At 39.5% G+C, this 25612-nt stretch overlaps 1 protein-coding gene across 2 annotated transcripts in view; it reads left to right on the forward strand.

Moving 5' to 3' along the window:
* FNIP2 (folliculin interacting protein 2) overlaps positions 1 to 12994 on the forward strand; it is a 50503-nt gene extending 37509 nt beyond the window's left edge. For both annotated transcript variants that reach the window (XM_053940793.1, XM_053940792.1), the window contains exons 13-17: positions 143 to 1460; positions 2249 to 2405; positions 4089 to 4289; positions 7811 to 7926; positions 9144 to 12994. In XM_053940793.1, coding sequence (XP_053796768.1) covers positions 143 to 1460; positions 2249 to 2405; positions 4089 to 4289; positions 7811 to 7926; positions 9144 to 9222 — 1871 coding nt within the window. In that variant the 3' untranslated portion in view covers positions 9223 to 12994. The remainder of the gene's footprint in view (positions 1 to 142; positions 1461 to 2248; positions 2406 to 4088; positions 4290 to 7810; positions 7927 to 9143) is intronic.
* The last annotated feature ends 12618 nt before the right edge of the window (positions 12995 to 25612 follow it).

The following is a 25612-nucleotide window of genomic DNA, read 5'->3' on the forward strand; positions in this document are numbered from 1 at the left end:
ACTTTTATGAATTCACTGTGAAAGAAATTAACTGTCTAATTGTGTCCCTAGTAAATGCTGTTTCAAAATGTGTTGAATATGAACAGTATAGGTTATATTACAATGCAACATAAACCTGTGAAATTTTTGCTTTCCTGTGTAGGTGATCTGTACGGTGCCATAGGCTCTCCAGTTAGATTGACTCGAACTGTGATTGTTGGAAAACGCAAGGAGCTGGTGCAGCGCTTGCTCTATGTTCTAACTTACTTCATCCGGTGCTCTGAGCTGCAGGAAAATCAGCTGACATGGAGTGAGAAGGCTGGGGAAGGAGAGCAGGTGCTAAATGGAAGCAAGATCACAACTGCACTAGAAAAAGGAGAGGTAGAGGAATCTGATTATGTAGTTGTCACTGTTAAAAATGACCCTGCTCTTGTGCCTCCAATCCTACCTCCAAAGAATGATGGAAGTAAGAACAACAGTACTGCAGAGTGCGTGCATGAACCAGAAAGCACTCAGGCTGTCCCAGTCCCTTCAAAAGAAAAGAGAGAAGCAGTAGGAAAGGCCAGTCAGACCTCTGAAACATCTGTTGACTGTCTAACTGGCAGTTTCTGTAAAGGGGCAGCTGATGGTAGGAAAAGAACTGTCACTGATACAGGAATTGTATCCTACCACTCTGAAGAATCATCTAAATTAGAGGATGTAGTGGATGTAAAGAAGAACAAGAACCAGAATGAGAGAAAAGTGGAAAAGCAGTTTTCTAGTAGATCATCTGCCCTGCCTTGTCCTGAGAGGTCTGGCCACAAGAGTTCACACTTAGAAAAGGTCACATTTCAGATTGGAAGTTCAGCATCACCAGAGTCAGACTTAGAAACTCATAGAAGAGAAATGGAAGAAAATCTGAAGGCATTAATTAAAAATCCAGAGGTGATCCATTGTGCCTCAAGTTCCACAAATCTGACTGTGGATGCTTCTCAGAATCAAGAAGACAGTTGTGAAGCTGCCTTTATACCCATCAGTAAACATAATGTTTGTTATGCACAAATCCCACCATGTGAGGAGAAGGAAAGTATACTTAACCAACATGTGGAAAGTAAAGGAACTGAAGTGAATTTAATTAACTCAATATCTAGTGAACTGCTTTTGCCCACAGATAACATAGAAACTGTAAAATTGCCAAACATGAAAAAAAATAGAACTTTATGCTCTGGCAATATGGAAAACCATTCTTCTGACTGTGTAGAAGCAGATTCTGGTGTCAAACAGGATTCCCCTAAAGTAGGTGCTAAAGGTGTCCCCTATGGGGATTCTGGAAGGAAAACCTCCTTCAGAGTTGAAGGGGACATTCCAAGGAACGAGAGTTCAGACAGTGCTCTTGGAGCTAGTGATGAAGAAGGTGATTGTTGTATCCCTGATGAAGTGCATCACAGTAACATCAGCAAACGGCTTGAAGAATTTGCAGAAGTGGAACTTCCTTTGCCAAGGTAAAGAAGTCTGATTAATTTAGAACTAAATGGAGTCAAAAGTTGTAGCTCCTTTGGAGTTGTTTAAAGTTTCAAGTCTGAAATCTTCTGGGAACTTGACGAAGTTCCTTGCAAACAAATCAGTAGCAGATAGTGATGTAGTTAGAATTCCTTTAAGTAGATTTGGCATAAAGGAAACAGAGACAGAGCAGGTTTAATAAAGTTTTGTGACAAAAGTGTACTTCAAATTCCTAAAAAAAGATGATCAAACTTTTTATGTAAACTGAAACATTTAATATAGATGTGTAGATAGAACATCTGAGGACAAGCAAAACTTTGCTTAAAAAGATAACTGTTTAGATTTGATATAATTATACGTCAAATACAGATTTGGAATAAACATGGTCATGCTATTTGAAATTTTCTGAGCATTGCAGATGCACATGGAGTTTGATGGTGCTTAAGGTCAGTTTCTAAACTTGCCTTAAGCATAAGAATTGAAGAAAACTGAAATTTAACAAAAGTGTTAGCTGCAGAACATGGAGCTCATGCATCCCACAAACTCCAGTGTACATAAATTTGCTTATTTACAAGTTTGAAGAAATCAATACCCTGTTAAATTTTAGCTTTTAGAATTGTTGTTTCAAGAGCATCAGTAGATGTTAACTGGTGTGAACATTTATGTATTCTTGGAGTACAACTGTTGATTAATATTTGCAATAGAAGCAGGCATGACTTTGAATTAATGTAAAATCTGAATGCAGTTTGTCAAGCAAGAATCTTACCTGCTTTGTATTTCTGTATTTCAGGTCAAATACCATCAGCAGTCAATGTGTGAAAAACTTTGGAAGATCACTTCTGGGTGGTTATTGTCATACATATATACCTGATCTAGTGCTGCATGGAATAAATAATGATGAAAAACTCAAGCAGTGTCTACTAGCAGATCTACTTCATTCAATGCATGTGAGTTAAAGTGATGAGTCTGAGTAGGAGTTGTGATAGTACTGAAATCTACAGAAGCAGGTTATTTTCAGTAGGTTGCTTTTTTTACTTACCTAGCCACGGCTGCCATCTCTTCCTCTTTGAAAGACATAAGCCCTTCATTTACTATATGCAACACCTGTTCATGCAAGAATCATGTGCTTTCCTTTATTACTTTTAAGGATTCTCTTCAAATATTAACACAAGGAAGATTGTTTGCAACTTCAAGTTAGAAACAAGGAAAAAAAAAACTTGAGCTACTTCTCTTTTCCATCACAATAGCAGTCAAAATTACCTGTATTTCAGAAAAATTATATGCAAGTTGAAACATCTTATTTTGCCACTTAGTGACACGTGTTGCAGGTGAGGTAAAGTCATGTTGAGCTCTGTATGATGCTAGTCTGTAGCAGAAATTACTGACTACAGAAGGTAATTGTATATAGATAAGAACTTTGCTGTGTTCTTTCTCCACTGTAAGTACTCTTAAATTATAAAATTTATAACTAATTTTTCACTGGAATAACTGTGTGACCTTAATAATTTAAAATGCTTATCCAGTAATTGTCAGCAGCTTCTCTCTGTAGCAAGAATCATTCTGCTGGCATGACTGCATGTACTATCCTGAGCAGTGATGTGTTTGTCTATAATTCTTTAAGCAACATCAGATTGGTCTGGTGTGGTAGTGTGGCTCTTCTTTGGTGGATGACAAGTGGACCATGAGCCTGCGCAGCTCTTGCTGCCATGGGAGCCAATGCTCTCCTGGGGTGCATAGCAAGAGCATTCTAGCAGGTCAAGGGAGGTGAACCTGCCCCTCTACTCAGCTCTAGTGAGTGCTGTGTCCAGTCTGGGCTCCTCAGGTCAAGAAGGATGAGGAGCTACTGGAGAGAGTCCAGTGGAGAGCCCTAAAGATCATTAGGGATCATCTCTCTTCTCAGAGGAGACTAGACTGAGAGGGGATCTCATTGGTGCGTATAAATATCCTAAAGGCAGGTGTCAAGCTCAGCAACAGGACAAGGTGCAGTGGCCATAAACTAAAACACAAGAAGTTCCACCTCAGCTTCTGAGGAAGAACTTCTTTATGTTGAGGATGGCAGAGCACTGGAACCAGCTGCTCAGGGAGCTTGCAGAGTCTCCCTCTCTAGAGACATTTAAAACCCACCTGGACTTGGTCTGGTGTCATCTGCTCTAGGGGACACTGCCTTAGTGAGGGGTTGGATTAGAAGATCTCCAGAGGTCCCCTCCAACCCTGGCTATCCTGTTGTACCCTGCTTGATTGTGCATAGTAAAATCCCACATATATCTCTGAAACATTGAATGTATTTTCACCATCACTGGATCTGTGTAGTTATTACACTCTTCATTTTGAAAGAAACTAATCTCTTCAGGGTAGGGGGAATATATGAAGAAAAATAAAATGGAGTAGTGACTTTCAGGCACTAATGAAAATGTCTCAAACTGGCAGATGCAGTGCTGCTGAATGTAAATCTTGTCACTGAAGTTGGTATTCCGTGTCATTTTTTGAGATGCCTTTGGTTCCCTAACGGACAAAACCATGCATTGAATCACTTTATTTGCTATTGCAGTGTAAATAAAAGTAGAATCTCCAACTGAACTGTGGAAATGTATATGAAAGTATGATATAATTATATTTTGTTTCTGTTGCAGCATCCAGTGCTAGATGAGCCCATAGCAGAAGCTGTCTGCATTATTGCAGACACAGATAAATGGAATGTACAAGTAGCTACAAGCCAGAGGAAGATGATGGACAGTGTGAAGTTAGGCAAGGATGTTCTGGTTTCGAGTCAAGTATCCAGTCTGTTGCAGTCTATTTTACAGCTTTACAAACTCAATGTCCCAGCTGACTTTGTAAGTATTTCTTTATTGAAGACTGAAGCTAATGGAAATTGTTCACCTCAGATAGCAAACACAGAGTTCTGTACACTGTGTTGCAATATCAATGAACTAATGCCTGATATAATGCAGAGCTGTTACAACATGTTGAAAAGAATCCATGCTACAGTCCAGTAATGGATACCAAATCCTGGTTCTGGCAAACAACTTCCTATTCTTGGTCTTTCTATTCAACCCCATGTAGTGGATGCCTCTTCTCTCTCCCCTCCAACCAACTGTGCTTCTGTTTGTTTACATGACCATTCTGCTTTATACATATTTTAGCAAGTGCTGTTTTGGGTAGCTTTGCAGATGGCTCCATAAGATTGATGGGATGAGACACCTGGGAATGGGTGGGTTGCAGCAGGGAATGTTACTTTGTCACATTGCATGCTCCCTATCCCACAGCATCCTTTCCTGTCCTCATTGGTAGTGGAGTTCATCAGAGCAAATCAGTAATGCTGGTTTTGCTGACTACAACAAAATTACCCACAAGTCTGACTGCAATAACTGTAATTAAATTTTTAGCACATGATTATTGGTGAGGGGAAATGGAGTGTTTTTTCAGTAGTCACCCCTTTTCTAATAAACGGAATTGATTTGTCCTTCAGCAGATGGCTTTGAGAAATTCTGTAGGAATCCCATGTAATGACTGTGTCAGCAGATGGAAGAGGAAGATAGAGCTAAACACTAATAGCTCTAAATAGTGTTGGTTAACACTGTTTTGGATTAAATTGGTGGTATTGATTACACTAAGTTCTTCAAGTCAAATGCTAAGCAAAATATGTGGGTACATTTTTGAGTGTTTTCTCTGGATTTTTCTAGGCACTGAAAAATATGCAACTGTGGTTGAAATTATATCTTAACACTAGCACAGTCACCCCTTAAATCCTGGCATTTTTAAACTGAGTAGTTGATTTTGCAACTGAAGTGTTCTTTCCAGTGTTTCCTTAGGATTTGTATATGCAGTTTTTATATGGTTTGTGTGGTTTGGGAGGTGTCTGGAGGCAGAATGATTTTCAGGGGTTTTTATTTCCTTTTTCTTACAAAAAGGAACTGAAGTGACAGTGCTAGCTGTTTGTCAATTTTTCATCATTTGTGCTAGAAATACTTTGATCCTTCTGTCAGGGGATTTTGCAGCTCTGCTAAAACAGTATCAGTGCATGGAAGCTAAGTGTTCCTAAATTCCAGCAGAAGTGTGACATTTTCATAGTAGCATTTCTATTAATTTAAATTTGGATAGAAACATACGTATTGATATACTCATATCAGTCAGAGATGACCACAATGCAGGATGTTTGAAGTTTCCTTTAGGAGTGCACATCTCTTTACATGCAGTTACTGTTCAGGTGAGTAAGTATTTTGAGGGTTTTGTGGTACCAACAAAGAACAACCCAATTTCAGACAAAATGAAAGGCAAGTAGTGTTATCTTTGTTGTACCACTTCAGACTAGTTGTTGATAGCTGTGCTGCAGAGAGCTTTGCAGTATGCCCTGGTGAGAGGAAAGTGCTGATTGCAACTGCTGCATTTCAGCAATATAGCAAAAGTTTTACCTGCACCTTTAAGCTCAGTTTAAGCTACTCTTCTATTTTTAAAAGGTTCTTGACTTTGTTTCCATTTGGTCAATGAGAAAAACTGCAGAGGAAGCTGATATTAAAAAAAAAACAAAAAAACTTGTGGACTCTGAAAAAGATGGGTTAATGTACAGAGTACAATTGGGCTGAATTGTACTTGTACAGAATTGTACAAGTGGGCAGAAATGTCTTTTGATTCTTTGCTGGTATTCAGAAGGAATAGATCATATGATATAAACAAAGATAACAATAATGTGGGATTCTTCCTTACTTGCTCCCTCATAACTTAAAAAAAAAAAAAAACAACCATAATCCTTAACACAAATACTGGAATTGAAACAGATTGAGCTGCTGCTTTGTGGATCAGCTGCATGCTCCCCTGAACCACTGAGAAAATGCTCATAGGCTTTTTGCATGAGGGTTACCTGTCATGGAAAAGATAAGAGTGCTTGCTTCCCTTTTGGCCAGAATCAGAAGTGTTATGATTATAATGACTTGAGTGAAAATTTGCTTGAAGCAAATTGATCAAACTATTGTCAAAAACCTTCTGCCTTTCCTCCATTGGTGACAGTGATTTTACTCTACTACCATGTAACATGTTTTTTTAAATGCCTCTTTATTTTCCATTATTAAGACTCAATATTAGCTAATTGAAAGAATAATTTAACATCTTCATCTTGCTCCAGATGATCAGAAAAATACATGTTAGGCTACCTACAAGCCTGAGTCTTTTTTTTTCCTCATTAGTTTTTTAATTAACAAAACTTGTGTCACCAGGTCTCACCTCTAATACTTAGGGTTTTCGTTCAGCTCCAGCACATGGGATGATGGCCTGAAGCTATTTGCTGCTACTGTTTCTAATTGCTGTCTGTGCCTGCTGGATGATTATGTGTTTGATAATGTGAAGTTCTGTATGTGCTTCCTGCTTTCATCTCCTGATTTCAGAGAGCTGACCTAATTTAGCTTTTTTGAAGTAGCCATCCCTGTGAAAAGAAGGAATATATCAAATTGAATGTACCTTTGTCCTACAACAAAATACCTGATAAGACTTCCTACCTACTTAGCTTGTGGAGACATGCTACCTGCTGACCTTGTCTTGCCAGAATAACCCCTCTCTCTCCTTGAAGCCAAGGTTCATCTGCTCTCTTGTAGTTGGTATATGAGAAATTGCCATGAATCACATGACTGTATTTAAAAATAATATGCATTTCTAGCATTCCATTGCTGGAAGAAAAGTGGAATGATTAAACTGATGTTTCAACTTGAACAATTACCTTTTGGCAATCAGCATCAAATGTTTAAGCAATTTTAAACTAGAAGTACTTAGGAATTATGAAAACAAATGCCTAAAATGGATTTGTAACTTAGTTGCTACAGCAAAGCAGTCAGCAAAAGAGTTGTAATTCTGTGACCAATAAGGTACTGGCATCTTCCACATCTTGAGTCTTAGTTTCTTGAGTGGCACTAGAGCCTTAGAGCTAGAATGATCATTTTAGAAACTGTTGTCTAAACCAAGTCTTTCAGAAAAATAGTAGTGAACTTACAAAAAAGACACCTTTATCCAAGAAATCTGCCTTAATTCTTAGTAAGATATCTGGAGTGATTTTGAACCTCATTAAAACTGTTTAAGTTGGCAGAAATGCAGTGACTTGAGTGGAAATAGAGGTGCAGTTTGTGCAACAAACTTGCTGCCCAAGAGAGCTGGAATGCCCCAGTTCTATGAGGGGTTTCCTCTTTGTGGGGTAGTGTAACTTTGTAATGTTTATAGCACAGTTGTAATAAATCCAATTGCCTCTTCTAGATTTTGGAGTGGAGGCTTAGTTTATCTTCTAAGCTAGAAGGTAAAGTGATGTGCTTACACTTCTGTAATATTTTCATGTGATTGCATAAGCTGTTCTGAGGTTTGTGGTCTGTATTTACAGTGCATAATGCATCTTGAGGATAGACTGCAAGAGATGTATCTCAAAAGCAAAATGCTTTCAGAATATCTGCGAGGACATACAAGAGTACATGTAAAAGAACTAGGAATTGTATTGGGGTGAGTATTGCAGTTATCAGTCTTAAGCAACAGCAAAAGCTGGGGCAGTTGTTTTTCCTTTTCATCTGAGTGTTGACAGCTTGTTCTCACGAGGATTTGCTTCATATTTAACACTCCTCTTTCATGTGCCTAATAAGTTGCAAAAATGGCTTCTACTGAGCTATCTCAACATGAGGAGGAGACATTTGTACAGCAACAACAAAATACTTGTCATTTTTAAATCTTCAGAATTAAGAGAGTTTGGATTTTGGAAGTTATCCAAGCATTCATACACACTCTCTCTTGAATGAGAGCTTTATCCCAACAAATACTTCAGAATTTTTGGAATGAAAAGGGTGCATTTGTACTTAAGGGACAAGAGGGTCTCAAAAATCAGGTGTAGAAAAATAAACAGGTGTCCTGGTCAGCAGCTGTCTTCTAATAATAGTACTTGATTGGCATATAACCTTTAGGGATCTGCCTGCTGACAGCAGAAAAAGGGGAAGAAGTAAATACACTTTCTCAAGATTTTTTTTTAGCACTGTAGATTAAATTTAATTTATCTTTTTCCAGACTGTTCAAGATTTCATACTCAGAAATGTAGCTGTAAATAGTGAAACCATGAAATAAGCACTTTTCTCCATGTGTCTGTACATGTTAAATATATATAAATACGTATGTACATCCTGGCCTCTGAGCAGCTTCACATTTGGAAATAGTTGGAAAGTGACCATTGCACTTGAGAGACATTCCTTGAACTCTTATTGGATAATAATTAATAATTTCAACTTTTGGTCATTTTTTGTAAGAAAGTGCTACTATTTAGCAAACTGGATTATATTCAAAACCTGAAATGCATAATTTTCCATGAGCTGATACTTAGTACTTTGTTAAACTGGGCTTATTGGTGCCTGCTCACTGGTAAGACTACAAGCTGAGGCTTATGGTTTAGCACCTACATAAAAGATCTTTTCTTTAAACCACAAAAGATTATATAGCACAGAATATAATACTGCTTGCTATCTTTTCATTTAAGTGCTAACATACTTCTTGATTTTAAGCATTATTTACCTACCTTTACTGGTAGTACATGATTAATGACAGTAAATAATAATTAAACAACGAACTTAGTAATAGCAAGACACAGTTTCTTTAAAGTGGATGAAAAGTATCATCTTGTATTTCTCTTGTGAAAGTGACTGTATATTATTTTAAAGTCTCTTTTTTTTAATTTCTAGGATTGAATCCAATGACTTGCCTTTGTTGGCTGCTATAGCAAGTACTCATTCCCCATATGTTGCTCAAATACTCTTATAAATTAAATTCTCAGGATAGTCATTCCCTTAAAGTACAATTATGAAAATGGGAATGTTGAATGAAGAACAGAGGTGCCAAACACTGATAAAGGGGAGCACTGATGAAAACAGGTGATGACTGTACATTCTGCCACCTTCTGATTCTGATTTCAACCGGATGTTTTATCAGAGGACTTCAGTTTACATAACACAAAAGGCATTCAGGTTTTTTCTTACAATCTCACTTCTGACTTAAATCAAGAGACTGCATCCTTGCATTTTATTTTTATTCAAAGGACAAAAGTTAACACTATGTGGCAGACCGGGTGCTGCCATCCAAAACGCTGCTCAAAACCATGAAGTACCAGTTAAAAGAACAAGTGGGTTAGAATGGATTTCGTAATGCTATGCTTGTGAGTGTGGTGTGGTGTATGTTTCTTTGCTGGGGAGGAGGAGGAGGAGTAGCTGTTAACTCTGTATATAGCATTCCTATACAAAAGTGTATTCGGTGGGACATGATTTTCTTGCAGAACATACGTGTGGTTTTGTATAGTAGAAGCGATGGGCTCAGAACAAGGAACTTGGATTCAGCCAGATGTCATGTGGGAATGGAGGTGTGTGTGAGGCTGATGTGACTTTTCCTTTTAAGGACAAGAGGTTGAGAGCTGTGGCTGCTTCTGTTTTAATGAGGAGGCATTCAAATGGGCCCATGGCTACAAGTGGAATGGAATGGACTTCTGAGAGAGGGATTTTATGGGAAAGCCTTATGGAACTTCTGCTACAAGTTTACATTTGTTGCTGATGCAACTTCAGTAGCTGTTGATTTGCTTTATGACTGTGGTCCTGGGAACTAAACATGTCTTGGTGTCATCAAGTACTGCTATCTCCAATGAATTTGAAAAACTTCTGAACGATGCCAGTGCTGTGAGCATGGGTCCATGTGCACATACACCAAACAATTGGCACAAACTGAAGACAATCGTATTGGGGAAATACAAGGCATCAAACAACCCCCACCAAACCTTTAGTCAAAAGTATTACTTTTTTTCCAGCTATGAGTTGTCACTCTGAGTAGGCATAAAAGAGGAACCTTATTTGAAGTAAAATGAAATGTGCGGGTAAACCCCAATATTTGATATTACTCTGAATATTTGCAATTGCCCTTTTTGATTCTACAGAAATCTTGAACTATCATCCAGGTGCCTTTCCTTACTAGGTTAACTACTATGACACCAGAAACTACTTCTCCACTAGTTGATACTGGCCTTTGGTGTTTCTAGAAAGCAAAATAAAATTTTGTACTTCACTGTTTTCACGTGGTTGATTAAAATGAATGTAAAAAATACTTTTTTTGCATAAAGCACTGTTAAGCTGGATATGAAACTATGGACCAGACTGAGGAGAGAACAAAGGATCAAAACATTCTTAAATGGAAAACTCAATGTTGGACCATTCAGTTGTGAGCCACTGTGAATACGGTGTCTGAAATTGTCATCTTGCAAGCAAATTTCTGGCAAGACAATTGCTTGAAAATAGTAAATTCTAATAAGAAACTCCTGGTCACCAGTTGTGATTTCTCCTTGTTGGTGGTTACAGATTTTTAACACTGAAGGGACACACTTTTATTAAAAGTGGTTTTATTTCCTACTACCTTGATGTTTGGACTTTTCTACAGCAAACTTTCAATGATTTGAAATAATGAAATGTGCTTATTGTGAATTATTTAAATGTGATGGGGTCTTGATTAACCTTGTGTTACCTTTTGAGGGAAATAAGTAGACTGACCTACTGTGAAAAGAGGTTGCTTCCACGTGGAGGGATACTTAATATTCTGATACAACACTTTTAAAGCTGTTCCTTCTATGCTGGTTTTCTGACCTAACATTCCAAATGTTTATTTTATTGCATTTTCATATTTCTCCCTAGTATTCTGCCTAAAAAGGCTAAAATCTTTCTATGCTTCAGGTTTTTTCATCCTGCTTTATAGCTAAGCAAATTTTCATATCTTTGGTCTGTGAATCCTATCTGCTGGAAAGTAAATTTACCTCTGCATATGGCTTTTAGCAGATACCACTTTCTATTTCACAAGGTTAAAACAAGGAACGAACCATAAAGCAAGTCATGTATTCCTTAACTACCCTCTTGATGGAGAATGTGTGTGTGCATGTGTAAGACTATGAAACTGCTTCTCTGAGTGTATATAGAAATCCTCATGTACTTTCTCTATTTCATGTCACTCTTAAACAGTAGCTGACATCATTAAAAGTCAGTCCAGTTCTTTTAAAGTGGGGTTTTTATCTGAACAGACCCTGACAGTTCTTCAAAGAAATATATGCTAGCTTAAAGATGTGCTTTTGTTGTCACAGGGTTTACTAAAGAGAACAGAGATCTGCAGACATTCAGTGATTTCAAGATTAATACCATAATCTGATTTTACCACATCAACTGTTAAAAAAAAATAAAATCTGCCTTTGGGCAAGACATCAGTTAACTCTGTGGTGGCATGTGAGCCGATGGTCAAAAGCACTTGAATTTTCTTCAGCCCAGGCTAAAACTTTATAGTTCTTGCTGCTTTCTCTAACATTTTGCTGCTCTTCAGAAATTACACGTTGAACTATTTTATTCTCACAGTTTTAGTTTTGGGGAAAGAAAATTCAAAATGAAAGCTCTTTATTACCTTTAAAAGGCTTTAGACTAATGAAAGCTAACTACATATTTCCCCTCCACCAAATGTACTACCTCAGTTGACAGGATTCCAATTTCTAGGGCTTTTTTTTTTTGACTCGAAGTCTTTAACTTGTTTGTTTTTGGTAGCATCTTGATGTTTATGTAAATTGGTATGGCATGACAGGGCAGTAAGTATTTACAGATGTGTTTTTTAGACATTTTTAGGGCATGTTTCTGTTTTTATTTTAATAGGATGAAAAGTGATATGAATGTACAGCTGTGTTGAAAATTGATAATGTAGCTTAATTTTCAAATATTCCAAAGTTGTTTTTATCAGTATTATGTAGGTTTTTTGTAAACTTAAATACATACTTTCTTGGTTAGGTGGGAGTGCACAGTCTTCCCAAAATCCCACATAAATGCAGTTTACACACTGAAATTTAAAGAATGTATGCTGTTTTCAGGCAAGACTAAACATAGGGGAGAAATGAACTACTAAATTGTAGAATTTAATTGAAATTAATTCTTTAACCCCAAACAATACCAAGATTTGAACATTTTAATTTAAGTAGGTACTCTCTGAACTAATCTGTACAACTTGCTTTTACTCCCAAAAAACTGACAGACGCTGATCCTGTAATTCACATTTCTGATGGCATCTTCCAGAATTTTAGATTGATTTTCCCCCTACTCCATATTATAAGCATCTTTACTCTTAAAGTCAAAACCTCTTTTCAGATGCATCAAACTCTTATATGTAAGGTTTATGCAAAATGATCCCTTACCCTTCAAGGATAACTTCTACTTCAATTAAAGGACCCAAATAAAAATCAAGTCTGAACTACTGAATTTAGTCTAGACATATTCCTTTTTTTTCTTTTTTTTTTTTTTTTCAGGGGAGGGGGTGGGGGGGTTGGAGGTCAGATGAGGTAATTTGACGTACATGGCAAGTTTTCCATAGTAGAAAAATGTGTGTTGCTATTGCATGTTTGGAGAACATAGGCTTTTTTAGGAATGACTGAACACCAATGTCAAACTACATGTTTTTTTCTTATAGTTGTTTATGTATACTATCATTTTGGTCAATTTCTTTGTGGCATTTGGTGCAATAAACCTTCTGAAATCAATGTACGTGGTATTTGGTATCTTCCTTTTTAAAGTTTCTTAAATAGCTGTTGTTGTTGTAGCTGAGGTCTAACAGCACATGGACTATTAGAAAACCTGGCAGCAAAGTAAGTAACTGTTACAAGAAGTGTCTAACAGGAAGGCTGCACAAAATCTGGAACTTGGTTGGTCATCCTTTGAAGTTTTACCCCACTTATATGTAAACAAGAGCTCTTACAGTATGAAAAATACGGGAAAAAAAAATAGTGGAAAATGAAGACAGTGGCTGTTGGAATTGGTGGTGCAGAGGTTCCACACACCTGTGTGGCTGGTACTTAGTTCTTTCCATAAGCATTTGAGCTACCTGAAAAATGTGTTACTATTAGATAATAAATTCAATTTTTAAAATTGCTCAACTGAACAGGAGTGAGTGACCCCTCATGTCTACTGGATTATGGAATGGTTAGTGCATTTGATCTGATTTAGTTTCAAATAAAGAGGTCTTTGATTTCTCTCAGATCTTCCATGACCTGACTTTTCCTTTTAGTACTCCGAAGCTTATTGGAAAGTCCTGCTTTAGAAATAAAAACAGAAAGGAGGTGAGATGATCAACTGTATTTGTGCTTCTTTGAGCAAGTTTGAATTAGTCTGATTTGTAGGATCTAAGAATTTCTTACTTATAGACTGAAATGTTTGTTTGTTGGTCAGGCTAACAAGAATTGGAAGTAAGACAAAAAGCCCAGGAACTCTGGCATAAAGGACTTGATAGTGAGGAGGAAACTCCCTGTCATACCAGCTGCAGCTGCAGGCTGCTTATTCTGTACCTTGCTCTGTTGTGCATTGAGTCCCTTATAGGCAGGTAAAGTGCGTTTGCAAAAAAAAAAAAAAATTGCTGCTGGGTTAACATGTTTAATTTGGCTCAAAGGGGCAAGGGAAGAGATGGGACACCACAGCTAGGCACAGAAAAGGAGTGAGACTGCTCCAGTCCCTGATCTCTTTGATACTTGTGAACCATTGGGCTGTCTTAGTGATTTGTGCAGTTCACCAACCTGTTTTTCCATCCAGGCCTTGTAAGACTCCATGAAACTCCTCTACTCTGATTTCACTACTTTAAAAAAATTGTAGTTAAGCTGTTGCTCATACCAGCTGGTTGAATTTCTTTTTAAAGGGCACTTAGCCAGTCTCTCAGAATCCAAATGTTCAGATGGTGGCAGATTAAGAAGAGAGAGATGCAGAGGCTGGCAGACATAAAATAGCCAAGCACTGGGAAAGGATGGAGACCTGCATTAATGAATACTTACATGGTATGGCTGAGAGAGTGGCCAAAGAGCTTTTAGAACTGAGAGCTGCAAAGGAGGAAATAATACCTAGATTTGAAAAATCCTCAAACTCTGAAATCAGGTTCTGTGATTTGTTCAAAGACGTGACTAGAAATAATATGAATGTTTATAGCGAGCAAGCAACTGAACTGTTTTCCTGCTTATGTAAGTGGCAAGGAGGATCGCAGATCTGATGGAGGAGTTCTCCTCATATGTAAAAATGGTTTCAAGGCTACAGCAGTAAACATGAACTATATTCCAAAGTAACTAAGTCTTGTGCCAAAATTCTGCCAGTCTTTCTCCCTGCTTTTCTCTCTATTTGAAAAAGTTATATAGCAAAGCTTTCTGCTGATCATCTGTGCACCATATCCTTTGGTTTTCTCTACTTACAGCTTTGAAGAGATCAATCAGGACTAAACATACAAAACAGGATTTTGGATATAAAGGACACAAAGGCAAGTGTCAAACCATGAGACAGTGACCTCTAAGGCTTCTGATCCCATATAAAATTAGCTTAAGTGGACACATGCTAGTAATCCACATGCTGGAAAATTACTCTTATAATAGTTGCAGTCAGTTGTCTGTCTGGCACAATCCCAAAGCTAAAACAGTTTAAGTAGAGTAGCACTTTGTCTCAAAATCCTAAGGTCAACACATGGCTGAAGGGCTTAGGAGTGACAGTCAAATACTCAAATATAATCTCATAAACTGGATTTTTTTCCATTTAGAGCTACAAAAAAGATTCCACTGTGATCTAACAAAATAGTGTTTGAGAGAGAGCAGACATCCATGAGGAATGAGTTTCTCACCAAGGAATAAAGCTCCCTCTCCTATGGACAGAGAAATGGTTGTGGATGTGGAAATACAAAGCGATGCTTAGGTCTGTTTGAGATCTTCCCAGGGTGGGTTTGTGTGTTCTGATAAGAGTGCCATAGTGTCAAGGAATGGGGTACTTTGGCTCACAAAAATGTTTTGCCTTCTGTTGGATTGAATTCCAACCCTGCATATAACAAAATTGTTTCAAATATGTCTGTAATGTTACCATTTTAGCTCTCTTTTGCTACCTCATCTCTTTTTCCCTAGGCAAAATGAGACTGAGGAGTTTTCTGTGTGTTGCATAGATGTTTTAATTTTTTATTTTCTACAGTATTACATTACTTTTTTTTTTTCTTAGGATCTGCACTAGTCCTGTTAGCCTCAAAATTGACAAATCTAAAACTGTTCACTTTAGCTTTGAAAAATATAGAGGAATGTATTTTGTTGAACTAGTTGTGGCATTCTGTACAACGTGCAATTTTTTTGACCTTGAAACACAGCTGATCTGAAAGTAATGTGAAATTAAAAATCACATTTCCAAACCATTCCATCAGCTCCTCCTGCTCTCTTTAGGGGCTGACTCATGTAAGGACACTGCAGTCATAGTGCAAGTGCTTTACCTCTGTAAAGGTTTGTTTCTAGTTCAGAAATTATGCCTTAACTTTTGATTTGGGGAGCAGAGGTTCCTGGGCTGCCAGTGTCATTGCAGCCCATTCACCATGTGGGTGGGTGAAGAGAGCCTAGTTCCGCATTGTGGTCTTGTTGGTCAGGAATGCTGGGATCAGGCTGCCTGATGGGGAGGATAAAACAAAAATGGAATTAGGACTGAGAGAAAGCTAACTTTTTTCCTTTGCCCTTTTGTTACTGCAATTACACTTCTGGCAGTCTCCTGTCACAATCTGATGTCCCTAAAGCAGAAAGGGTCACTGAACCCTAAGGCTTGGATGCTGAGGCTCTGGATTGCTGACCTGTTGCCATTGCCAAAGCCATGAACTGAGCTGTGCCAGTACAGCTGGGACATAACCACCAGTGGTCCAGGTGAGTTTGTCAGGCCTCTGGTATTTAAACCATTTGTGTTACACCGAGCCATGGCTGCACCCCAAAGATAGCTGCCTCTGGTTTGCTGTGTGCCATTTTCTTCCCACAAGAATGCAGTAGTCTCTCCTGTTGCTCAGGAGTGGGTAAACACCACAAGCAAAAGATGCAAAGCCCATTTGTAATGTTGCTAAATAAATTCTGAGTCTCGCAGGTAATTTGTTGGCTGCTGGGAGTGGCTGCAGGAGTAGCATTGCATTATTACATGCTTGAATTAAATAAGCTCTGGTGGCTTCCCAAGTGCAAGTGCTGATGCTCTTGATATAAAGGCAAGCTAGTAATTAGAGAATGCTGTTCTCGTCTTCACAAGGCTTCCTGTTCTGAGCCTTGTGATGTTTAGACTATATTGCTGCAAAGGACCTAACCTAACTAGTTCATCCGTGAGATCATAATAAACTTTACAGGGGAGCTGGCTTTCCTTCACCTGGCCTTACTTCACTTCAAATTTGTATTCTCTCTTCTAAATATACAATGCTTTTTTGGCATGTCTATTTTTGTGGCCAGCAACTGCTCTGCCAGCCCTAAAAAAAGCTGGTATGGGCTTTGCGATTAGTGCTGAGATTTTAGATCTCGGTTTAGTTGGAGAGCCAAGAGCTGAATGGTCCCACCCAGGAGGCGAAGCTCTTGAAGTAGAGCTCCATGGGAATTGCTGTCCCACTGAATCCAAGCAGCAATCTGCACCTGCAGTTATCTCACTGCATGTTGCTGAGTGTTGCAAAGTGCCATTCTTTTCTTAACAATTGGGGACTGTGCTAAAAAGAACAAAGATGTTAATGGTCTGGGGTGAAGTCACTGCAGCACCAGCCTGCCCTTTGCCGTGTGACCATTCCAATAGTTTGATGATGGTTGGCTGCCAAAGTGCACACTGCTGCCCTTCTTCGAGCTGTGATGCAGAGCTGGGCTGCATTGTATTTGAGGTTGAAATATGACTCTGAACTTTACAGCCTGCTGGACTTGTTCAAGTTAAATGCAGTTTTATGTAGTCTGTGATGATGCATAGCACAGAGCATCCTGACAGCACAGCTTGTCAGTGTAGCACAGCGCTTTGCTGTAGTAGTGAGATCATCTCTGGATGTGCTAAACCTGTTTCTACTCACTCTGTAACACATCTTTATCTCAGTGCCATGCTGGGTTAACCGCACTGATTAATCATTCCTAATTCTTGACTAAGCTTGACTGGTGGCAAGTTGGGAATTTTCACCCTGTGTCTGTGGCTCATCATTAAATCAGCTCCTGCTTGTTTTCTCAGCATTCTGGTAATTACCACTGTTCATTACAGAACATGGGGCAATTGGCCAAAGGTATGCAGGGATAGTGTGTCAAAGGTTAGTATCTGATCTTCTGGGTCCTCAAATAATGACTTCATCATCAAACAGCCCTACTGGCAAAGCTGGGCTGGGGGGATGCATACACCTCCCTTTTCCCTTCCTGGCAATTGCTTTAAAGAGTCAGAGACACCATGTCTGGCATTTAGATATATCTTTTGTGAAATTGAAAAAGAAAAAACGTGTGCTCATTATTATACACTGTGTACAATTACAATTCTGCCTGTAAGGCTAGTTTAGCTAAAAGTATCTGCCATGTGGATGCTGCCAAATAAATGTATTTTGCTTTTCTGAACACCTGCTTCTTTGCTGTTATGCATCTTTATTTTTGCTTTAGATGCATGACTTGTGTGGGAAAAAGTAACTCATGACAAACAGCTGAGCAACACTTGAGATATAGCAGGAGTCAGTAATCACCTGAGGGAAGCGCTAGTTTTCAGAAAAAATAAAGGCAGAAGTGAAAGATCAAAGTCTCTGAGTGAATTCCTTGTTTGAGGCAGTGGGAAGGTGTTACAGGCGAGCCTGTGGATCATACAAGATGTTAACTTACTGCTTCACAGAAACAGTCAATTTTTACACATTGGCATGAAGGTATGATGAATGATGTTGTGCTGTGGCTATGCAGTGTGTTTATATCTGCCCAATTTAATATAGAGAACAGTGATATAATGCAGTTTTTCTTGGAATTAGGCATATGGGCTAAAATACTGCAACCAGTGTTATGGCTTTAAAGTATGTGAAAGGATAGGGGCAGGAGGAAGTATAGAAATAAGCAAAAAAACCAAAAATATGGGTCATAAATGCCATTTGACTCTGTACCACTGTCTGAGTTCCTGATTCAGTCTTGGTGCTGCTTGTTTTAACCCGTGTGGTGGGAATCCAAAGATAAAAAGCATCCATGACCAGACAAGATGTGACTGTCATTCTCTAAGGGGATAAATTGCCATGGCAATCCTGGCTGTTGCTGCTGGGGAGATGGCTGATTTTGGCCAGCTGCTGGGTAGCTCGAGATGGTGAATTCCCTTGGGGATAAGGTGCCTTTTAGATAATTAGACAAGCATGCAAACTGTCTCAAAACAAAGGCCATGAAATGATTTCTTCCTGCTGCTTGAGATGAAGTAATGGCTCTTGTAAAAGTGAATGTCTGAGAGGCAGCACCAGTTTCTGAAGGATAACAAACACCAAACCCAGTTGGAACCTCAATTTTTCCCCCATGTCAAGGGGAAGGAATGCAAGGTTTGACAGCAAGAGAAAGAGAAGGCTGGGTGCCTGCTATAGGAATAGTATTTGTAGAATCCCAGAATAGTTTGGGTTGGAAGGGCCTGTAAAAGGTCCTGTAGTTCAACCCCTCCCTGCAATGGACAGAGATATCTTCAGCTAGACTGGGTTGCTTAGAGCCTCACCCAACCAATAAACAGTATTTGATCTTTGTGCTCATGATGAGGATGAGGTTGGAGCACTCAGCTGTCACCCAGTGCAGGTGCTCCTGCCATCACAAGGAAGGTGGCTGCAGCAGGGAAGACAACAACTGGTCTGCCCCTTTCACTGAAGTCTGCTTAAAGCAGTGATGAAATGGGAATCTGGGGCAGTGAGTTTCACCTTAGTTAAGCCAGTCTGCCGCTGATCCCTTGTGTTTGCTGGTGGAAATATGCCCTTACCCACCCGCTTGCAGTAGGGGTCAGATGAGAGCTGCTACTGTGATGCCTTGAGAATCCATAGCCAGGTGTAAGGATGAGAAGGAGAAACACGACTCCCCTTTCCAGCATCGCCTCCCCATTGTTTCAGCGTAGCTGTAGCAGGAAAACTGCCCCCTGAAGGGCTGGTGAAGTACCGGAGCTACATCTGGCTGTAATACCAAAACGTGTGTTTTGTGGGACCAGTGCCAATCCTGCTCCTTTCCCCCAGCTGCAATTAGTGTAAAAGCTGGTGTCAAGTTGCTTGTCTAGCTCTAGATTGGCATCAAATAGCTCAGCTTTGCAAACCCTATTTGCTGTTCGTGATGTTTTTATCATACCCAATTGTTATTCTGCCAGATACTAAGGTAACCTATGGAAGTATATCCTAATTTCTCCCTTCCTCACCGCAGAAGCACCCTGTGAGGGTAGCTGTCATTATTTCTGACCTTAATACCATGCTAAGACGAGAAGTAACTCCTGGAAAAATGCAGAATATATTAATTCTGTTTCCATTATTTTCACTCTGCTCCCTGGCCATTACAGATCATCGTCAGGGACGTGGGGCTGGCAGTGGGCATCAGCAGGAGCGGGAACCACTTCATCCAAGTATCTCCCACAGCTGTGAGAGCTGCAGAAGGGCATTGTCTAGCTCTTGTTTCCTTCCAGAGTGGAGTCCCTGTTCTGTGTGAATTATGAGCACAATTGTCAGTGCTCTGAGCACCGGCAAGGGAAGCTGCTGATAAATGAGGTGCAGTAGCAGCAGCTGCAAAATCGCTGTCCTGCTGGCTGGGGAAAGGCAAAGTCATCAGAGAATTAAGATGAACTGCTAAGCATATTTTGCACTCAGAAGGCAGTTCCATAGGAATTAAAAGGAAAACACTGCCATATAGAAGTTTTTCTAACTTCTGCTGGAGCTACAGCTGTTGTTCTTCAGGCCTAGTATTCCTTCATGCAATGAACTGCCCCCACACAGCTTCTTCAAATAGGATCAGAAGGGTCAGCTGGAAAAATCTATAAAGAGGTGGAACAATTCAAAGAAGAATGCAGAGGCATAGAGCAATGACTGCTTGGAAATCAAGGTCAAATAGTGCCTTAATAGCTGAGTACACCCAGGAGTTCAGACATCTTAAATCAGACCCTAATGATCATGACTGGGTAGAAGACAAGAAGCCACATGTCTTTTTAAACTGCTGTTTTATGCATGGAAATGTGGCTGTGTGCCACCAACAGAGAGTAAGAAAATGCTGTCTTCCTCTTTCAAAGATTTTTTTTGCTCTCATGAGACTGAGATTTTACACTAGCCATCCTGTAAAAAAGAAGTCAGTAGGGAACACTAAAGCAGTAGCAACCACTTGAGCTGTGCTGTGTTTGGCACATTGGAGTGCCACTGGTATTTGGTCATCTTGTCGATGTAGAAAAAAATATTAATGACATCAACCTCTAATTTGTTTTTCACAGTGTGACTTGACCTCAGTTATTTTGGTCACATTTCTACAGTTGGAGACTTGTGACTGTTTATACCTTTTGCATTGTATTATTTCAGTTATATGTGAAGTGTAGCAAATCTTTAGTTTCTGTAATTTACTTTGTAGCTAGCTTCCCTCACTCAAGCAAACTGGAAGCTACTAAAACTGTGCCTTTTAACCAGCACAAGGAATAGAGCTGCCTTCTGCCTTTCACTTCTGCTGGCACCCAATGCTTTCTGGTGCAGTAAAATTTCAGTTTAAAATTACCTGTAGACCAGCTACACAGATGAACTTTGAAACACTACAGCTTTGAAGTAAAAGCATTTTTTACCATAGGTATGACACTGTGCCATCTTCAGAAATGGCATAAAGAACCTCACAGAAGTCTGTTTTGCTGAGCAGCTGACTTCTATATGCTCAACATAAAGTAGACTTAAGTAGAGCTTTAAGACTAATTCTCTGTGTGTTTCTCACTTGAGGTCATGAGCAGAATATGAACCCTCAAGCTCTGAAATCAAGAGATGGGTCTCTCCTAAACCAGCTCTTCTGAGGAGCCAGCCACAGCCTCTGTGTCAGGTAGGATACAGTTTTCTCCCATGAGTTGTGTTGGTGTCTGCAGGGCTGCAGCAGAGCTCTAGGCTTAGGCTTGGCCTCAGAGCTGGCCTACAGCATTTTCTCTTCCCCCCAGATAAATCCCCCTTTCCTGCTCTCTTTCAGCACACAGAAAGGCAGCTCAAGTACAGGCCAGTGAGTGGTGGCTGCCAGGGACACGTGAGCAGAGCAAAGATTTACTCCTTTAACTTGACAAGTCTAGGCTCTTTCACCATCTCTGTCTGCCCAGGGATTGTGAAACCTCTTAGCACACTGCAAAAATCCTCAACCACAGTAATTTCTCTTCCCCAAAGGTATAATAAGGTGAAAAGCTGGCCCCTCAGCCAGTGGTTCAGTACAGCTTCCATGAGGCTACAGGGCAGAGTACGTGGCTGATTCATTTTTCTTTCACAAGACTGCCCGTGCTGTGGTACAAAACGGTGTTATTCCCAGGGGCTGGGCTCGCTGAGGTTAAATATGTGCCTTCCTTTATCAAACTCTTTTCTGCAATTTCTGCATGTTTCACAAGATGGTTGAGTTACTGGTGAGTAAAATTTGCAACCAGAAATCTCAGGCCCTTTAGAAAACCAAAGAAGAGTTGGAAGGAATTACATGCATTTCAAAAATTAATTTTTAGGTCTTCTGTCGCGCAAGTGTAACCAATAATAATGACAATGACTCTTTTTTAAAAATAAACTCTTTGCAGCTGAAAAATGTGATCATTCCAACAAAACAAGAAAGCTTAACCCGTAGCCAGCAGTTTGGCTGTTCCATAAACTCCCTAGGCTACCAGGCTGTATTCGTGCTGTCTTACTCTGTGACAAATGTGCTTGGTGCCACAGTGGTGTCACAAGCCCGAGCCAATGGTGCTTATGGCTTCCAGCTGGGCTGCTGAGTGCTGGGAATATCGCATGCCAAGCAGATCCTGGGTTTGGTGAAAGCAGTGTCCAAAACCTACCTCATTTCTAATGCCTCCTGTCCCAAATCCATGATTAGTCAGGAAAATGTTGACCTTGTCTGCTGTACCTCAAGCACAGCAGCCTTCTGGTCATTTTTCTGAGCTGACTGCTGCAGTTGGCTCACCTCAGGTAGACGTTCCTTAGGGACCCAAATAATAGTTGATGTTCACTGTTGCAGTTGAAATCTGTGTTACTGATGTGACACTGGCTAGGAGATGGGGGCCAAATTCAGGAAGAATTCTTGTTCTGATGAGAGGAGAAACCCCAGGGAAATGTTTAATCACTGCAGATTGAGTGATACTAATGGTGAAGTTTTTTATCCTTTGTGTTAACAGCAACATGTTGTGCTGTGCAAAGTGCTCTGGTCAAGTTACTCTGTTGTCTTACTGGCCAGAACTCTTGCTTTGCTAACCCTCCACTATCTCTGCTATTTTTTCCCTCATGTTCATTTTGGCATATCTGATATTACACTACCAGCTTTCCCAGGCAGGTTTCTGGCCATGCTTGTCAAGTTTTTGGAAGGCCACAAACAGATTAGTTACCTCTTTCCATTTGCCGTCTCAGAAGCGAAACTGCTGAGACAAGATCTTTCAGGAATGTAAATGACTCCCTTTGTCTATGCTACAAATGAAGAAACATAGATGCATGCCACCCATGGGAGGCTCCTTTGGAGACTTTTCACGTCCAACACTATTGCTTTGGTTCATGTATTCCAAGCCAACCATGTTTTCATACCTGAATTAGGAAATTATGGATTTAACTGATGAATACATGCATGTATTTTTAACAAACCACATGTGTGTTAGAGGTTCATCTGCAGTGCAAGGTTTGGGGGTCACTGGAATGCTTCTTCCTGGTCTGTCGACTGGACTGGAAGGCAGCAGAAAACTGTCAGTAAAACCTTGTTTTTCAGGCTGCTTGATGTGAAGAGGGCAGCGTGCCCTGTGACCTGGCTGTGACAGGATGTGCCGGGGAGCAGAGCTCAGCGTGTGTGTTTGCATGCACAAGTTTTCAAGAATTCTGGCTCTTCCCTTGGGGAGAATGCTCTTTGCTCACCTTTTTCACCTCAGAGGGAATAATTACCAGTGTCTGTGGGTTTTTTTTTGTTTGAGGTAGGTAATATGCAAACCATGGTGGCACATCCAGGCTGCAGTTTCAGAAAAATTTTCTTGAATTTAATGTTGATGAAAATCTAATGTTCCAAATTCAAGTCAATGCATCATGTGTCAGGCTTTCAGCAGCATTAAGTTGCCAATACCTATAATAAAATCCTTATCCATCTGGCTATCCTTAGCCATAAAAAAACAACAGAAAAATCTCAGCTACCATCCAACTCTAAACCTGTTCTCTTACTGAACCAATCTGGTTGTATCATATGCCATTTAAAAGCTCATATCAATATCAGAGATATAATCACTGCTTTTGTTTGAATATTTTGCCACTTAGTGCAGTACTTTTCTCTCAAAATTTGCCTTAAGAGAGCATCTATTATGATTTTTTTCCCAAGTTGCATGGATAATTGATGTTTAAGATGTTCATAAGCAAAAAAAAAAAAAAATAAAAAGCCTGTGTGTAACTGATAGTAGGACAAAGATTTTATATCCACACAGCAGTAATTCTGTAAAGAAACCAGATTTTTAGGTTGTCAAGTCTGTTGATTATTTGCACTCCTCTTGTACTTTGCCCAGCACTCAAATCTGATGGTCTTTTAATGCTGCTACAGTAGAGATTTTTTTTTTTACATTGAAAACAGAATTAAATTAAAAATAAGATTTGCAAAAGCAGCATTTAAAGGCAGAATATGAGGAGAATGAGAAAATATATTTTTCCTTGTTGGGTTTTGTAGCTGTTAGCTACACAGAAGAGGCATGTTGAAGCTCAAAAGATGTCTCTTCATTGCCAAATTCTGAAACAAAGTGTGAGAGAGGATTGCTTAAAAACCTCTTCAGTTCTCACTTCTACCTCTCCAGCTTCTGCCTTGCAGCCTTTTTCTCCATCCTCTGCTCCTGCTTTTGGTTTTGGGCTTTTCTACTCTCATCTTTTTCCATGATGGTCACTTTCTCTCACTCAGTATTGTTTTCACACCTTCTCATCCTTAGACCTGTTCTGTCTTTTTTCTGTTCAAAGGACATGGAGCACATGCAGAACTGGGCATATTCACGGAACTTAGGTGACAAATTCTTATAGATTGCTTCTGAGAATGATGAACCACTTGATGTCCCAAGTTGTAGGGCTTGGTCAGGTGGAAACTCCAAAAGCACAACCTCCTCATGACGGCACACTCGAGGAATTCCAGGTGTCCTTTATGGAGTTACTAAGTGTGACAGCTAGCAAAACCCATTCCTTCTACTTGTTTTTGGTAATACAGAGAGGGAAGCATATTTTTACATGCCCCAGTTACAGAGATAAAAATGATCCATTAAAGGTGAATATTTTAAAAATGAGACTAGCCATGGATCAAATTTAATTGAGTGGTTTCTTTGGAAAACACATACATTTTTAAAAATAGTTCTTTAAAAAATAATCATAATTACAGGTGCTTCTTAGTAGTAATATTGAAATACAGAAACCTGGCTTCTTTTAAATATCATGCCAGACAGGAAAAAGAGAAGAATTAATATCACAAGCAGTACTATATTTCTTCACATCTACCTGGACTGATGAGAATTCATTTTTTTGCTTGGACAGCATTTTAAAAAGACAAAAAAATCAGCCAATACAATCAGCAAAATTCTTCCCCTTCATTAACTAAGTGCCCAAGAGACAAATGGACAAAAGGGTAGCTTCCTGCATTCAAGGGGAGGCTGCAGATTAAATGATGCAATAAATTTACCCCTGGGCTAAAAGCAAATTTTCTTCTAGCATAGAAGTCACCTTTCAGTTACATTGGAACCTTTTCAGGGTGCAGGCTAAAGCGATGGGGGATAGCTCTTTAGAGCTATGAGCGAGATCATGCAGAAGTGGTGTGTATCTGTGGTGATGTTCTTCTCTCTGTCACTGCAAACAGGCTGCAGGGGCTGCAGTCATTCAGATGGGGAGGAGAAACTCCCTGAAATGCTGGGTTGTCTTTAAGTATTTGAAGTTTAGTATGAATTAACTGGCTTCCAACTAAATGCCGTGGAATGTTGTGCACAATTAGGTAAACAGCTAAAAGTCATAATTGCCATGATTATTGGTTTTCCCAAGGAGACTCCTAACAGTACATTTCCCATATGTTATCCACTTTATGGGACTGTATGTCTTGTTTCACATGTGCCTCATTTTAAATATTTATTACTATGTATTTTTAATTTATAGCCAAATATTTCAGCATCTGAGAAGGTAGGTAAATACTGTTTGCCTCATTTTTGTAGCCAAGGCAACTAGGGAACAGAGAAGTCAAAGGTTTGTTATA

Source organism: Vidua chalybeata, chromosome 4, assembly GCF_026979565.1.
Source record: "Vidua chalybeata isolate OUT-0048 chromosome 4, bVidCha1 merged haplotype, whole genome shotgun sequence".
NCBI lineage: Eukaryota > Metazoa > Chordata > Aves > Passeriformes > Viduidae > Vidua > Vidua chalybeata.